Below are 15,441 nucleotides of genomic sequence, written 5' to 3'. Positions count from 1 at the left end.
GAAGCGTACTTAACCTGAAGCGAACTTTCCCATTGAAAGTAATGGAAAGTGGATTAATCTGTTTCAGACAGGTCCGCGGAGTACTTAAACTGAAAATACTCAAACCGAGGTGTACTTAAACTGAGGTGTGACTGTAAATGCAATAAATAACCTACCTCACTTGATGGTTGTGAGGATAAGAGGCAGAGGTGGGGGGGGGGGGTTGTACTAATAAGTTGGGCTGGCAATCCTTTGCCCTAGAGACCCATGGCAAGCATGATTTGTCCAATCCAGGGGTAATTAGCTGAAGGTAACTGTGCACCCTTTGCAAGGTTCAGCGAGGGACTGCCTTAAATCAACAAGGTCTGCTTGGAAAGCAGCCGCCCTGAGAACTGCAAAATTCAGTCTCCCTCCTGTTTTGGCCACTAGATGTTGCTGCCACCTTCCTCCTTCAAAGCCAGAAGCACAGAATTGCCAGGGGTTTTGATCATATCGCAGCCTCCGGCTCTTTTCATTTACGCATCCCCACTCTAATTTGTGATGCCGATTTGTTAAATGGTTGCAGGCGCGATCGTAAAAACAACTGCCAGTGTTAATAGAATAGTCCCCACAGAGCGATAGTTTCCCCCCCCCCCTCCCTGCTTTCTTTTAAAAAATCCTCTGTGGCTGGAAGGATTGAATTCTAAGTGCGGATAAGCGGCTGCAGGCTGGGGATATTGACATCACACACATCATGGCCCAATAAATGGCTAAGAGGGGTCGGCCTAACTGTAAGAATGCATCCGATCTCAGAGGGGCACATTACCTCTCACCCTCTAGATGTTGCCGAGTTTTTATTTCCATCAGCTGCAGTCGGCATAGGCCAGGGTCCGAGATAATGGTCCGTGCGTAGTTAGACTGTGGAACTCACTCCCACAAGAGCCAGTGGTGGCCATCCACTTGGGTGGCTTCAGAAGATTAGATGGAGGGAAGGGTTTGGGGCATGATAGCTCTGCTGTGAACTGGGAGGAGAGAGTTCTCCTGCACTCGGGCTTCTCATTAGGCATCTGGCTGGCCACTGTGAGAACAGGATGCTGGACTAGATGGGCCTTTGGCCTGATCCATCAGACTCTTCTTAGGTTCTCAATGACGGAGACCAGCAAACATCAGTACGGCCCTTTTGCAGATATAAACTGGAGTCTTACATTTCTACATTTTACATTTTATTAAATTTTCTGTTTTACAGTTTAAAATACTCATTTAAACTTCCTTAAAATACCAAGGACTTCCCTTCTTCTCTTTCCATGATTCATTTTGCATATCATAAATCCCTGCGTATTTTACAAAAACAAACCATTCAGTATTCCATTGCATCCATCAAAACTTACTTACACTGTTGACAGGTAGGTAGCCGTGTTGGTCTGACGTAGTCGAAACAAACAAACAAACAAAAAATTCCTTCCAGTAGCACCTTAGAGACCAACTAAGTTTGTCATTGGTATGAGCTTTCATGTGTGAAGAAGTGTGCATGTACACGAAAGCTCATACCAATGACAAACTTAGTTGGTCTCCAAGGTGCTACTGGAAGGAATTTTTTGTTTTTTGTTTGTTTCGTTTACACTGTTGAATTTATCTTAATGCTGCCAATGTTTTCAAGTGTACACAATTTCCCCCCCATATATTCAATAAACGTTTTCCAATCTTATCATTAGCAAAACATGTCTATCTACAATTTCTCCTTGTGCTGTGGCTTTCATTTTAGCCTCTTAAGTGGCCAGTTCCATGCTTGACAGACTCGTTTGCAGTAGGTCTCTTTTATGGCTCAGTGGGGATTTGAGCCCTGGTCTCCCAGGTCAGAGTCCAGCACTCTGACCACTACACTGCCACTACCAATACATAAGAAGGCAATATTAGCAGGTGATATCAAAGCCAAACATTTGCAGCGTTGTAAAAACAGAAGGAACAAGAACTCCAATGATCAAGTGGGGACAGACTTATTTGGAGGGAGGAGGAGAAAACAGAAAATGGGGGGTAAGTGAAATGGGGTGGAGAGGCTTAAGATTATGGACAGATACACTTTACGCTGCAACATTTTGTCGCCGTTCCCACATTTACGCTTTCCGTTTTCCTCTATCCTCCCGAAATCTGAAGAATACAAGCCTTTTAAAATATATACAGGACCCCCCCCCCCAAAAAAATGTTTCCATACAGTTGCCAGCTGGTGGCTGCTTGCCGTCACAATCAGAACTCGTAGACAAGATGTTTTGCCACTTCGCTAAATTTCATTTTTTTGTTAAATGTCTCTTCGAACATCCGGTTCTGTTTGGGAGTGAAATGGTTTTTCCAGTCGCCGACGGCACCTAGAGAATGAGCGATGGAAAAAAATTAAAGCTGCGCTCCGTCGCAGATTCTGACTGCTCACTACACCCTGTTCAGCTTCCAATGGCTCGCCCTCCTCCCAGTCTTCTCCCTCTGACCACCCAATGTCGTCCCACCACCAACCCCCTGGCTCTGAGCCTTTTTCCCTTGGGGGCTCCCTGGCTGGTCCCTCTCACCATTCCTCTCTTTTCCCAACCAATCCCTGTACAGATTGGATTGATGCAGCTTCATCCTGCCTTGCAGATCTTACATTAAGCAGTGGGTTGAGCTAGATGTCTTCCAGGTCCTTCCCAACTCTAAACATCATATGGGGTGTTTTTTTTTTGCTCACTGGTTCATTGTGCTCAGTGCTGAGTACCCTCCACAGCCCCCAAGGCTCTTGCCATCCCAGCCATGTTGCCGGAGCAAACTTCACCTGGGATTGAACTTGTGGCGTCCTACGTTAAAGGCTTCCCCTCTACCCACTCCAGCTGAGGTTTCCTGTCAACCCTTTCACCTGTTCACAATGTACCCTGCGTATTAACTTGTTTTCTTCGCTGTGTCTGGCCTCTGTTTGGTTTCAGATAAACCCAGACACTTTGTCCTGCAATACGGCTGGGTGGATTAAAGGAGTGTTGGCAAGCGGGAGAGAAGCAGGGAAATTAAGATAAGGGAGATAAGGGGGGGGTGGAGTCCTCGTTCACCTGGAAAGCTCAGCCCCTGGGAGTAAACGGAGGATTCTGTCTATAAGCAGGCATGTCCAACAGGTAGATCGTGATCTACCGGTAGATCACTAGATGTCTGCGGTAGACCACTGGTAGATCATTGGCTCCTCTCAAAGAAGCTGAACAAATGTGGCTCCCCTAAAAAAAGCTCAACATTTTATCTCTTCCCTGAAAAAACTCAACAAGTTTGACCCGAAACCCCCCCCCCCAAAATGGACCTTCCTCCTTCCTAAAAAAAGTTCAACAACTTTGACCTGAACCCCCCAAAAGGGGGTAGATCACTGCCAGTTTTTAACTCTGTGAGTAGATCGCAGTCTCTTGGGAGTTTGCCACCCCTGGTCTATAGCATCCCGCCAGTTGGTCATTCTAGTGCTCCATAGGGCACTGTGAAAGGAAAATTGTTTGGAAACATGGCTATTTATGAGAAACATGCACTAAATTGCTGGTTTCCATGAGGATGTTTGTTTGTTTGTTTGTTTGTTTGTTAAATGCAAACGAACGCAGCAGCAATGAATTGGCCTAAACTTCAGGCTGGAGAAATGAGAAAGTGGCAGAAGCAGAAATGGAGCAGTTTCACTCGTCCCTCCTCCGCCTCCCCTTACCTTTTCGGAACACCAGCTTCCGGTTGGACGTGAGCGCGCAGACCGTGTGGTTCGGATCGTTCTCCTTCTCTGTGTTGGTTTTCATCTCGCTGAACGAGGACTTCTTGCAAATCTCGTGGATCCTGCTCTCGCTGGTGTTGAGCGCCAGGAAAGCACTGACTTTCTTCACAACCTTTGGGAGGTCCTGGGAGACACGGACGGCAGAGGAGGGGGGGTGAGCTGCTGTGGGCGCCTGCTCCACTGAAGTGAATGGGGAGCACACAAAATTGTAGCCTTTTTTGTGTTTTTCGGCAAAGACTGGGCAGGGCTATGGGTTTGTGTTTTTGAAGCAGCCATGATTTTGCACCTGAATCATGGAAGGACCCAAGGCAGTAATCCAATGAACCAGGGATGGAGAAGTTGCAGCCCTCTGGATTTTGCTTAGAATACAGTTCACACCATCCCTGTGCATTGGCCAAGCTGACTGAGAAATAAAGGGAGCTGGGAATCCAATAATATCTGGAGGACCACAGATTTCTCACTTCCACTCTATAGAATTACCAGCTACTTCTTGGTTGTCATGCCTAAATTAAGATGAGCAGAACAAAAACTTCCCTTTCTGGTACTGAATCGCCCAAGCTCCGCATTAACACAAGCGCTACCTTGCAAGGACATATGATTTGGGGAACAACTTAACATTCCACATTTATTACCTCTCAGGATGCCATGTTGACATTTAATAAAGGACACCTGGGTTCAAATTCCTACTCGGCCACAAAACTCACTGGGTAACCTTTGGAGCTAACATACCTCGCAAGGTTGTTGTTCAGGTCAAAGTAACAAAAAGGTAAAGGCCCCCTGGATGGTTAAGTCCAGTCAAAGGTGAATATGGGGTTTTGGCGCTCATCTCGCTTCCAGGCCGAGGGAGCCGGTGTTTGTCCGCAGACAGCTTTCCGGGTCGTGTGGCCAACATGACTAAACCGCTTATGGCACAACAGAACACCGTGACAGAAACCAGAACACACAGAAATGCCGTTTACCTTCCCGCTGCAGCGGTACCTATTTATCTACTTGCAGTGGCGTGCTTTTGAACTGCTAGGTTGGCAGGAGCTGGGACAGAGCAATGGGAGCTCACTCCGTCGCAGGGATTCGAACCGCCCACCTTCTGATCAGCAAGCCCAAGAGGCTCAGTGGTTTAGACCACAGTGCCACCTGCTCCCAATTCAGGTCAAAGTAGAGGGAGGATCACATATGCTACTCTGATCTCTTTTTTTGGAGTGGGATAAATGTCTTTTAACTGTTTGCTACTTGAGCATCATAAATTTAACTTTCATGGGAATTTAGGAGTTTGTTTAGTTTAGATTTGCCTTCTCTCTTCCTACTTGGGAAAAAAGCAAATTTTAGTTTTACCTGTTTCATATCTTCGTAGAACAAGAACAGAGTGTTTTTGTCATCAGTGTGTTTCTCCCAGCTTAAGACGTGATCAAACCAGGATCCGCAGACAACTAGGAAGGGAGAGCAAAAATGAGGTTATTATTGGAGGCATTTGCTGGACCAGCGTTCAAATCCCCCACGCAGCCTTACTTATCTCACAGCAACAAACCAGGAACCGTTGAGGGTTGTGAGCGTTTCAGCCTTGTTAAGTTTTAGTGTATGAACATGTTGATGAAGTCCGTCCCTTGAAGAAACTGTACCAGTCAAACGGGGATAACACAAGCTAGCCACCCGTTGGAGGACAGACAAGGACGCCTGAGAGACTTTAGCACCTTATTACATTGGACTTTTTGCACAGTGAACGTTGCATTTTTTGAGCCTTATCCGCCTCTTCGGAGACATTTTCATATGTGATATGCATTCCATCCCCTCCGGTTGCATATATATATGATTTAGTGCTTTCACGGTTTTTGTTATTTCTATATAACCTACCTCACAGGGCTGTTGTGAGCATAAAATGGGGCAGGGGAGAAAAATGTCCAACACCTTGCGCTCCTTGGAGGAAAGGTTGAGTGTAAATGTAACAAAAATAAATACATAAATTTCCATGAACTCTGCACAGCCAGAAGCATAGAGTGAAATTCTCATACAAGCGAAAGATAGGCCCTCCTAAAGATTATGTATAGCCACAGTCAAATTTCAGCTTCTTTCAGGCTGCTGGCATCTGTTTGTCTTGAGAAACAATGGAGTGAACCTCTGAGGGTGAAGTCAAATTCATAGAATCATAGAACCATAGAGTTGGAAGAGACCGCAAGGGCCATCCAGTCCAACCCCCTGCCAAGCAGGAAACACCATCAAAGCATTCCTTGACATATGCCTGTCAAGCCTCTGCTTAAAGACCTCCAAAGAAGGAGACTCCACCACACTCCTTGGCAGCAAATTCCACTGCCGAACAGCTCTTACTGTCAGGAAGTTCTCCCTAATGTTTAGGTGGAATCTTCTTTCTTGTAGCTTGAATCCATTGCTCTGTGTCCGCTTCTCTGGAGCAGCAGAAAACAACCTTTCTCCCTCTTCTATACGACATCCTTTTATAAATTTGAACATGGCTATCATATCACCCCTTAACCTTCTCTCCTCAAGGCTATACATACCCAGCTCCCTAAGCCGTTCCTCATAAGGCATCGTTTCCAGGCCTTTGACCATTTTGTTGCCCTCTTCTGGACACGTTCCAGCTTGTCAGTATCCTTCTTGAACTGTGGTGCCCAGAACTGGATACAGTACTCCAGGTGAGGTCTGACCAGAGCAGAATACAGTGGTACTATTACTTCCCTTGATCATCATCTAGATGCTATACTCCTATTGATGCAGCCCAGAATTGCATTGGCTTTTTTAGCTGCTGCACCACACTGTTGACTCATGTCAAGTTTGTGGTCTACCAAGACTCCTAGATCCTTTTCACATGTACTGCTCTCAAGCCAGGTGTCTCCCATCCTGTATTTGTGCCTTTCATTTTTCTTGCCCAAGTGTAGTACTTTACATTTCTCCTTGTTAAAATTCATCTTGTTTGCTTTGGCCCAGTTGTCTGTTAAGGTCATTTTGAAGTGTGATCCTGTCCTCTGGGGTATTAGCCACCCCTCCTAATTTGGTGTCATCTGCAAACTTGCTCAGGATGCCCTCAAGCCCATCATCCAAGTCATTGATAAAGATGTTGAATAAGACTGGGCCCAAGACAGAACCCTGTGGCTCACCACTAGTCACTACTCTCCAGGATGAGAAGGAGCCATTGATGAGCACCCTTTGGGTTCGGTCAGTCAGCCAGTTACAAATCTACTGAATGGTAGCATTGTCTAGCCTGCATTTTACCAGCTTTTACCAAATTGCTGCTTACCAAATTGCTGCTTTAGCAGCATGAAGGGACCTTCCTGGGGCACAAGCCTTTTCAGTGTGTATGGAGGTCTTGGGATACCCAGACGACAAGACTCCCCTCTCGACCTTGCTGATGTGATTCAAAGGAAAGCAGAGCAAGACGTTTGGCACCAGCTTGGCTGCAGGAGTTGCCGGAAGGAGGCATACAAGGCGCCATCCAACCTTCTTAGGGACTCTGCTCTGGATTTGTGTAGAGTTTATACTCCTTAGCTTTATCTTCTGAAGATATTCCACAAGGCAGTGGATGTTTGGAGTCAGAATTTCCTTCTCCTAGATGAGTTCTCTTCCCAGGTTGATGAGCCCCATCTGCCCTTGACTTCCCTCTACAGCACTTGCAGAAACTGCCGTCTTGACCATTGTTGTTATTATTATTATTATTATTATTATTATTATTATTATTATTATTATTATTTGCCCGAGGAGTGGGGGGGGGGGGAAAGGAGGAAGTAGTGCAAAAAAATTCTTACAATGACTCAGAGCACTGACCATTGGGTTCACTCAATCCACCAGAGAGGAGAGACAGATAAAAATAAAAATATGTCACCCTGCAGATGTTGTTGGACTACAAGGCCCATTATCCATACTGTCTGGGCCAGATTGAAATCGTAGCACAGCAACATCTAGAGGGTCATAGATTTCCCACCCCACCTTTACACTTTCTCTGTTGCTGTGAACCAATTACCAGTCCTTCAAGCAAGAGTACGGAACCGGCAGCCTTCCAGATGCAATTGGACTACAACTCCCATCATCCCTTAACATTGGCTGATGCTGATGTGAACTGGAGTTCAGCAGCATCTATAGTAATAATAATATTGTGGGCAGGGGTGCTATTGTTTCTGTTCTTATGGCATGTATTTTTGTGTTTTTATATTGTAAACCGCCCTGTGACCTTTGGGTGAACGGCAGCATAGGAATTTAATAAATAAAAATAAACATTCCCCAACTCTGGCTTAAATGGACCGATTGTCTTATCCAGCTTTGTTCACTTTCCAAGTCAAGTCCACGGACAGCGAAGGTACGAAAAGGAAGGAAGGAAGGAATGCATCTCAAGTCACACTTCAAATTACTATTTTGATCCTTTATACTACAAATCAGAGCGTCAATTTGCGTTCCTTTGTTAATGACACCAATTCAATTTGTTGCTCGGTTGATCTTTGGATCTCCAACTTTGTGGGAGCTTATTTTTTTACAGCCATGCAGTAAAACGGCGTGACCAATGTTTTGATAACAGAAACGAGAGCCCCGTGCCCTTGACCTCAGCCGAGGGTTAATGCAGCTGCAATCAAAGTGTCTGCCTTGTAGTCTTCAGAACTTGGATCTGACATTCCAAAATAGCCCACCTAAGGTAGGGGGTTTCTACATATACAAGTCCAAAAACCCTCTAAGGACGTGGAGCTTCTGGGGAGCAAGCAGGAAACCGAAGCCAATAACCCAGGTGATGATCTCTTGGGAAAACAGGAGCACAAGGAACACCTACTGGATCAGGCCAATGGCCCACCTGGTCTAGCATCCCGTTCTCACCTGTGGGAAACCAGTAAGCAGGATCCGAACACAAGAGCGCTCGATCCTCCTGAGGTTTCCAGCAACTGGTCTTCGGAAGCATTTAACTTCCTCTCTCATTTGCAGCAACGCAGCCAGCTACCACGGAGGGGAAATTCATATTATTTTCACTTGGGGGTTGTCACTACACACTAGAATTTGCAAGGCAAGAGAGAAGAAGTGTGCTATTCAGTCTTCTTACCGTCTCCTCTTAAGAACATATCCAGGAAAACAGGCCAGGAATCGATGGTGGGAAGGTTTGGGTTGTCTCTGTAATAATGATACATGGAAACTGCAATGTCTTTGGGGTTTCTGATAATGTAGATAGCCTACAAACGAAGACAACACGTTAATAAGGCAGTGATATCGGAAGGTGTTCCATTACCAAGTCAGGGCAGAGGGGAGCTGCTCAGTTAGAGTGAATGGGGCATCGCCCCCACCCCCCTCAAAGCCCCACCTGCCTGCCTTCTTACAACCAGTCAGGGGGTAGATCTGCCTAACATTAACTATGGAGTCACCAATTCCTGGTCTCCCTAGCACCTGCCATATTGATCTCAATGTGCATCAGTCACCAGCTAGTGCTCAATATGATCTCTACACACACCCCAACCTTGTGTTGTTGGACTACAAGTCCCATCATCCCCTATCAATGACCATACTGGCAGGGGCTGATGGGAGTTATAGTCCAGAACATTTGGGAGAGCACCAAGTTGCCAAAGGCTATACTGACTAGCGGTGAGTTTTGGAGACTTGGAGCTGCCAGCAAATGATCTTGGGACTTCCTGCAAGGCAAAGTGTGAATTCTACCACTGAGCGACTGTCTTCCCACCCAAATCACAGCAGAGATGAGTTTTATTCAAAGCAGATCTGTTGAAACTATTGATCGTAGCAAAGGGTTCATCCAGACTTCCTTTTGCTCCAAAAGTTGTGCGTGCAGGCGAATGCTTCTCAGCAACAGGTCCAAGTGTTTTTCGTCCCACCAAGGAAAGCTACTGTTTATCGCTGAATCGGAACAAACGTCAATCAGGTTTTTTGTGGATGTATGTTTGTTCCGATTCAGCAGTAAACAACAGGTTTTCCCAAGGAAAGCAGAATGACCTCACTTTAAAAACTGGAAAGCACAGGCCTGCGGCTACAAATTGGAACACAAAATGAAGTATGGCTGAGCCCTTAGTCCTGAGCACAGAATCATCAATTCATTGAATTGTAGAGTTGGAAGGGATCCTGAAAATCATCTATCCAGCCCCCCCGCCATCATTCATTTCAGTGGGTCTACCCTGAGTAAAACTTAGTTTGAATACCACCCAAGGTTTTCTGTTAACATATTGTTACAGCTAGGGTTCCAGAGTCTGTTAGCAAATATTAGAAACTAAAAACCGTAGTATTTAGATAATATTTGGGATACGAAGGGAAAGTGCAAGCTGCAGAACTGTGCCAGACCAAAAAATAGCTTATGCAAACCAGCCTGGCCGGGTTCCTGAGTGCAGAGCCATTAAGGAACAATGAGGAACCAAGCATAGTCGTACCTCGGAAGCCTAACGCCTTGCGAGTCAAACGTTTTGGCTCCTGAATGCTGCAAACCCGGCAGTGATTGTTCTGGTTTGCGAATGTTCTTTTGGAACCCGTAAATCCGACAGGGCTTCCGCGGCTTCTGATTGGCTGCAGGGGCTTCCCGCAGCCAATCGGAAGCCGCAATTTGGTTTCGGAAGTCAAACGGACTTCCGGAAGGGATTCTGTTCAACTTCCAAGGTACAACTGTATCGAGCCATTAAGGACCACTGGCAGTGCACCAGTGCACTGGCAATCTCCCCACCCCCACCCCCAGGAGTGGAAAGAAACAGGAGAATTGGCAGGTGGCCAAGGCGACAGGGGCATGATGTCACAGGAAAAGTTGTCCTTTTTGAAAGCTCATGGTATGCTGGGAAGGAAAGGGGCAGAATTCAATGGGGTGCTGTGGAGGCGAGAAGCAGAGGCGTCTTGTGGGATGGCTCTGAATGCAATGCCAGGGGGCGAGGAAGGACAAACTGCTCCTGCTGTAAGCTCTGCACTCCCTTCATCTGCATTCAAGTTGTAAATAGGTTTTAATAAACCATATTTCAACAATATTGCAGATTCTGCTGTGCCTTATTTCTTCCTTCAAGAGACACAGACCCTGGTTGAGGGTCGAGACCTGAGCAATCTCATGCACTGCTTGGCAGAGATTGGGGAGGCTTGTAAAAATATCATTTTGAGATCAAGATGCGTACCTAGCTGCATAACCAGGGCTGCCTGCCAGATTTCATTGGGAGGCTCATTGGGAACCTTTTTTTTTTTATCTCCTCCCCAGTGCCTGAAATAATACCCTGCCCATATCTCACCTTACATTGCTTGAGTGTAAAAGTGGGCGGCAGCATGTTGCCATCCAGATGGGTTGGAATGATTCTCTTGCCTGAAAGACGGTCCAGTTGGTCCAGTTTGGAAAGATCTCCAAATTCAATCGGGGATGTTAAAGACACTCTGGGTGCATAGAGGTGCATGAGGATCTCAGCAAGCCAGTGAGTGCCTGCGGGAGAGTAAGGGGGGAGGGGAGGAAAAACGCATGAACAAATACTGGCAAAGTGTTGAATATGTATTGCTTGATAAACTGGGTTGCGGAGGTTATTTACACAGGAGGACCATAAACAGTCTAATTGCCAAGAATAAGAAATATTTGACTCCTGGCAGGCAGATTGAGGACTAGTAACATTAAAAAAGGTAAAGGGACCCCTGACCATTAGGTCCAGTCGTGACCAACTCTGGGGTTGCGCGCTCATCTCGCATTATTGGCCGAGGGAGCCGGCGTATAAGCTTCCAGGTCATGTGGCCAGCATAAAAAAGCCGCTTCTGGCGAACCAGAGCAGCACATGGAAACGCCGTTTACCTTCCCGCTGTAGCGGTTCCTATTTATCTACTTGCATTTTGACGTGCTTTCCCGCTGTAGCGGTTCCTATTTATCTACTTGCATTTTGACGTAGCGGTTCCTATTTATCTACTTGCATTTTGACGTGCTTTCCCGCTGTAGCGGTTCCTATTTATCTACTTGCATTTTGACGTGCTTTCGAACTGCTAGGTTGGCAGGAGCTGGGACCAAGCAACGAGAGCTCACCCCGTCACAGGGATTCGAACAGCCGACCTTCTGATCAGCAAGCCCTAGGCTCAGTGGTTTAACCACAGCGCCACCTGGGTCCCCTAGTAACATTAGCAAGCTTATTTTGAAGATGCTCCTCTCTAAAGAGCAATGAAGCTGATGTCCCCCAACAAACGTGCTTGAAGAGCAGAGAATACCATCGCAGTCACTGCTCCCCACCCCCCACCCCGAAGTCAAAAGATGGGTTTGATTGACTAGAAACTTTGGGTCTTGTCAATTTCATTTCTGAAGAAGAGAAGAAGAAAAATCCTGAATGCTGGAATTTGCTCACAAGAGAAAGAAGCAAGGTTTTGCAGGCTCTTTAGTTTTTAAAGGGCTCCCTTGTACATTTACCGACAGTGGGAGCTCATCCTGTCCTAACTGGGAAGGGATATGGTTCCTAAACCCCCCCTTGGGGCAGGAGAAGAGCATTCCTCAAAATCACTGTACAAAAGGAACCTTGCAAGTCACTTTCAATAGCTCAGTACTAGCTAGGGAGAGGTAGGTCTGTCACTTTCAATTTCTATCCGTTTCTCATTTTTCCACTCTTTTGAGTTCAGTTCTCCACATCAATTTGCCATTTTTAAGCCTCACAGCACCCACCCCCCCCCCCCGTGCCTCTCTTAGCTGTGTGGCGTGGCGACGGCACCAGCTTCTGGCAGGATATCGTGAGAAATCTCGCAAGATCTCACGCAAGATCTCGCTGAAATCTCACAAGCAGAGGCAGCAGGGTGAGTGGGGGGCAGAGGGCTTCTGCTGCTCAAGGCAGGCAATGCATCTTGCGTCCTCAGTGAGCAGGGCCTATCCTTGGGAACCTGCCACCCCGAGGCCTCACTGCACCTCATGGTTGGTGTACTCATGCAAACTTGCTTTGCCGAATCTTTTAAAGGCTGTTCCTGCACCTCCAAGACTAAGGTAAAGGTAAAGGGACTCCTGACTATTAGGTCCAGTTGTGACCGACTCTGGGGTTGCGCGCTCATCTCGCATTATTGGCCGAGGGAGCTGGCGTATAGCTTCCAGGTCATGTGGCCAGCATGACAAAGCCGCTTCTGGCAAACCAGAGCAGCACACGGAAGCATCATTTACCTTCTTGCTGTAGCGGTTCCTATTTATCTACTTGCACTTTGACGTGCTTTCGAACTGCTAGGTTGGCAGGAGCTGGGACCGAGCAACGGGAGCTCACTCCGTCACAGGGATTCGAACCGCCGACCTTCTGATCGGCAAGCCCTAGGCTCAGTGGTTTAACCACAGCGCCACCTGGGTCCCCTACCTCTAAGACTACTTCAGGACTAAAAGAAGAATGAACATATATATTGCCATCAATTATTCTACCTGGCCTTTAGCATGTTATGCTTTTGCCCAGTGTTTCCCAAACTTGGGTCTCCAGCTGTTTTGGACTACAACTCCCATCATCCCTAGCTAGCAGGACCAGTGGTCAGGGATGATGGGAATTGTAGTCCAAAACCAACTGGAGGCCCAAGTTTGGGGAACACTCTTTTAGCCCATCTTATCTAGCATCCTGTTCTCACAGTGGCTAGTGAGCTACTTATGGGAAGCCAATAATAATAGTAATAATAATAATAATAATAATAATAATAATAATAATAATAATAATAGCAACTCCTGAGCGCAACAGCACTCTCTGCACCAGCAATGCTCAGAAACTGAGAAAGCATTGTGTCTCTGACCCAGTGGAAGTAGAGCATTGTCATCATGGAGTCATTGATTGACTCTAGGAACAAAGTTTGATCTCATACACTGTTAATTGCTTCCGACAATTGACAAGCAAGGCCAATGACTTGCATGATTAACTCATGAGTCCTTAAAGCGGCCCATTAATGTTTGAGTTGATTAATTGCAACTTACTATGCAATTCAGTCTTCCAGCTGACTAATCCAGTCATGCCAGGGGTTGGGGTGGGGGAGATTAGTCAAGTTATTTTAAACAACCCTTTCCTTGAGGGTTCACAACAAATGCAGATTCAATGCCGACTATACTTTCCAGATTAACTACCAGCCCTATTGCTCTTGTGATCCCACCATGAGTCATCAAAAACCAGATCTGATTGGGACATAGGGGGCTACTCTCAAAGACACCCAGCATTCCTGTAGACAGAACTATACGGGACTATATTATAAGAACTGTAACCTCAAGAACAGATGCAACAACCTGCATTTTTCCTCCTCCCTCCCCATCCCTTTTTCTTCATGTGCTGTGTATTTTATCTTCTCCGCCTTTCTCTTTCTCTCGCTCACGCAGAATTTCTTGTTCTAGTTAACTAAGCCTGGAATAAGAAGGTGTAGATTAGGATTCTTTCCCCATTCCAAATCAAGCAAGACTTTACCGGACTTTGGGTACGAAACCAAAAGGATGTCATCTTCTCTCGCGTCAAACGAGCCCAGAGATTTTAAGAGCTCGGGCGAAGTCCTGATGGTGAAAGTGATGCCATTGAACGTGTGCATGAGATCGCCTTCACTGCGCGACGACATCTGTAAGGCCGTCTTGGGGAGGTCTCAGTCGAACTGGACGCTTCTTCCCAAACCAGGAGAGGAGGAAACCTCTGGCCAGCTAGGCAATTATTAGCAGCGACTGAGCAAGGCAGGAGCAGGAAAAGACCCATTTATGCACTTTGTAACATCTCGAAGAGGCATTTGGGGGCTTATCTTTATGGATTACAATAAATGCAAAGCAACAGAAAGGTTATCCAGATAAACAGCAATTCCGGGGGGCGAATCTGGTTCACTGGAACTTGGCTTCTGGCACCTAAATGAGCGAAAACGCAACAGTGGAAAATAACCAGGATTGTAATTACACAAATGATTGCGGTGCACTCATTAACAAATGGGGCTCTCAGTGTGAGTGGCGTGTTGTCTCAAGAGGTTAATGAATTGCTAATGAGTGTGTGTGTGTGTGTGTGTGTGTCCTTAATAGCACCATAGCTCTGTAGAAACACACTGTGTTCTCTCCTGTCACAGTAAATCTTGAAGGAGGAAATGAAGTTGGAGAATTCGCGGTACGCAGTGGCAAGCACACTCTCCTGCAGGGTCGTAGCTTGGTGGCACAGCACCTGCTTTTGGTAGGCAGGTCCAAGGCTCAACCCCCAGCATCTGCAAGCCTGGAGAGATGCTGCTGGTCAGTGTAGACAGTATGGAGCTAGATGGACCCAACTGAGTCAATACAAGGCATTTTCCTAAGTTCAAAAGATGTATTTGCTGCCCATGATAGCAATGAGGGCAGATCTCAATGAAACGAATAAAGCATAGATAACTGAAACTGCCAATTTTGCCCATCCCTAGTCAGCGAGGATAGGAGCCTACCCCCCAACTTTTCTCCGATGAAAAGAAGGATGTCCTATTCTATTATTATTATTATTATTATTATTATTATTATTATTATTATTATTATTATTATTATTCCGCCCATCTGACTGAGTTGCCCCAACTACTCTGGGCAGCTTCCAATATATATACAGTGGAAACTCGGTTTATGAACACCTCGGTTTATGAATTTTTGGTTTACGAACGCCGCGGACCCATCTGGAACGGATTAATTCACTTTCCATTACTTTCAATGGGAAAGTTTGCTTCAGTTTATGAACGCTTCAGTTTATGAACAGACTTCCGGAACCAATTACACCCATGCTTCGGGTTAAGTACGCTTCAGGTTGAGTACTCCGTGGACCCGTCTGGAACAGATTAATCCACTTTCCATTACTTTCAATGGGAAAGTTCGCTTCAGTTTATGAACGCTTCAGTTTAAGTACTGCGCGGACCGT

The 15,441-nt window shown here is 46.2% G+C and overlaps 1 protein-coding gene across 1 annotated transcript; it reads right to left on the bottom strand.

Moving 5' to 3' along the window:
* Positions 1-1,464: 1,464 nt before the first annotated feature.
* LOC118091473 (sulfotransferase 6B1-like) lies at positions 1,465-14,276 on the bottom strand. Its single transcript, XM_035128515.2, has 6 exons — positions 14,011-14,276; positions 10,879-11,063; positions 8,724-8,850; positions 5,033-5,127; positions 3,644-3,827; positions 1,465-2,318 (listed from the first exon to the last, which is right to left on the bottom strand). The coding sequence occupies exons 1-6, from the start codon at positions 14,153-14,155 to the stop codon at positions 2,200-2,202; spliced, it is 855 nt and encodes a 284-aa protein (XP_034984406.1). The 5' UTR covers positions 14,156-14,276; the 3' UTR covers positions 1,465-2,199.
* Between the last annotated feature and the right edge of the window lie 1,165 nt (positions 14,277-15,441).

The sequence above is a fragment of the Zootoca vivipara genome, chromosome 10, assembly GCF_963506605.1.
Source record: "Zootoca vivipara chromosome 10, rZooViv1.1, whole genome shotgun sequence".
NCBI classification, from domain to species: domain Eukaryota; kingdom Metazoa; phylum Chordata; class Lepidosauria; order Squamata; family Lacertidae; genus Zootoca; species Zootoca vivipara.
The sequence above is the reverse complement of the archived record's forward strand: the minus strand, read 5'-3'. Positions and strand labels throughout refer to the sequence as shown.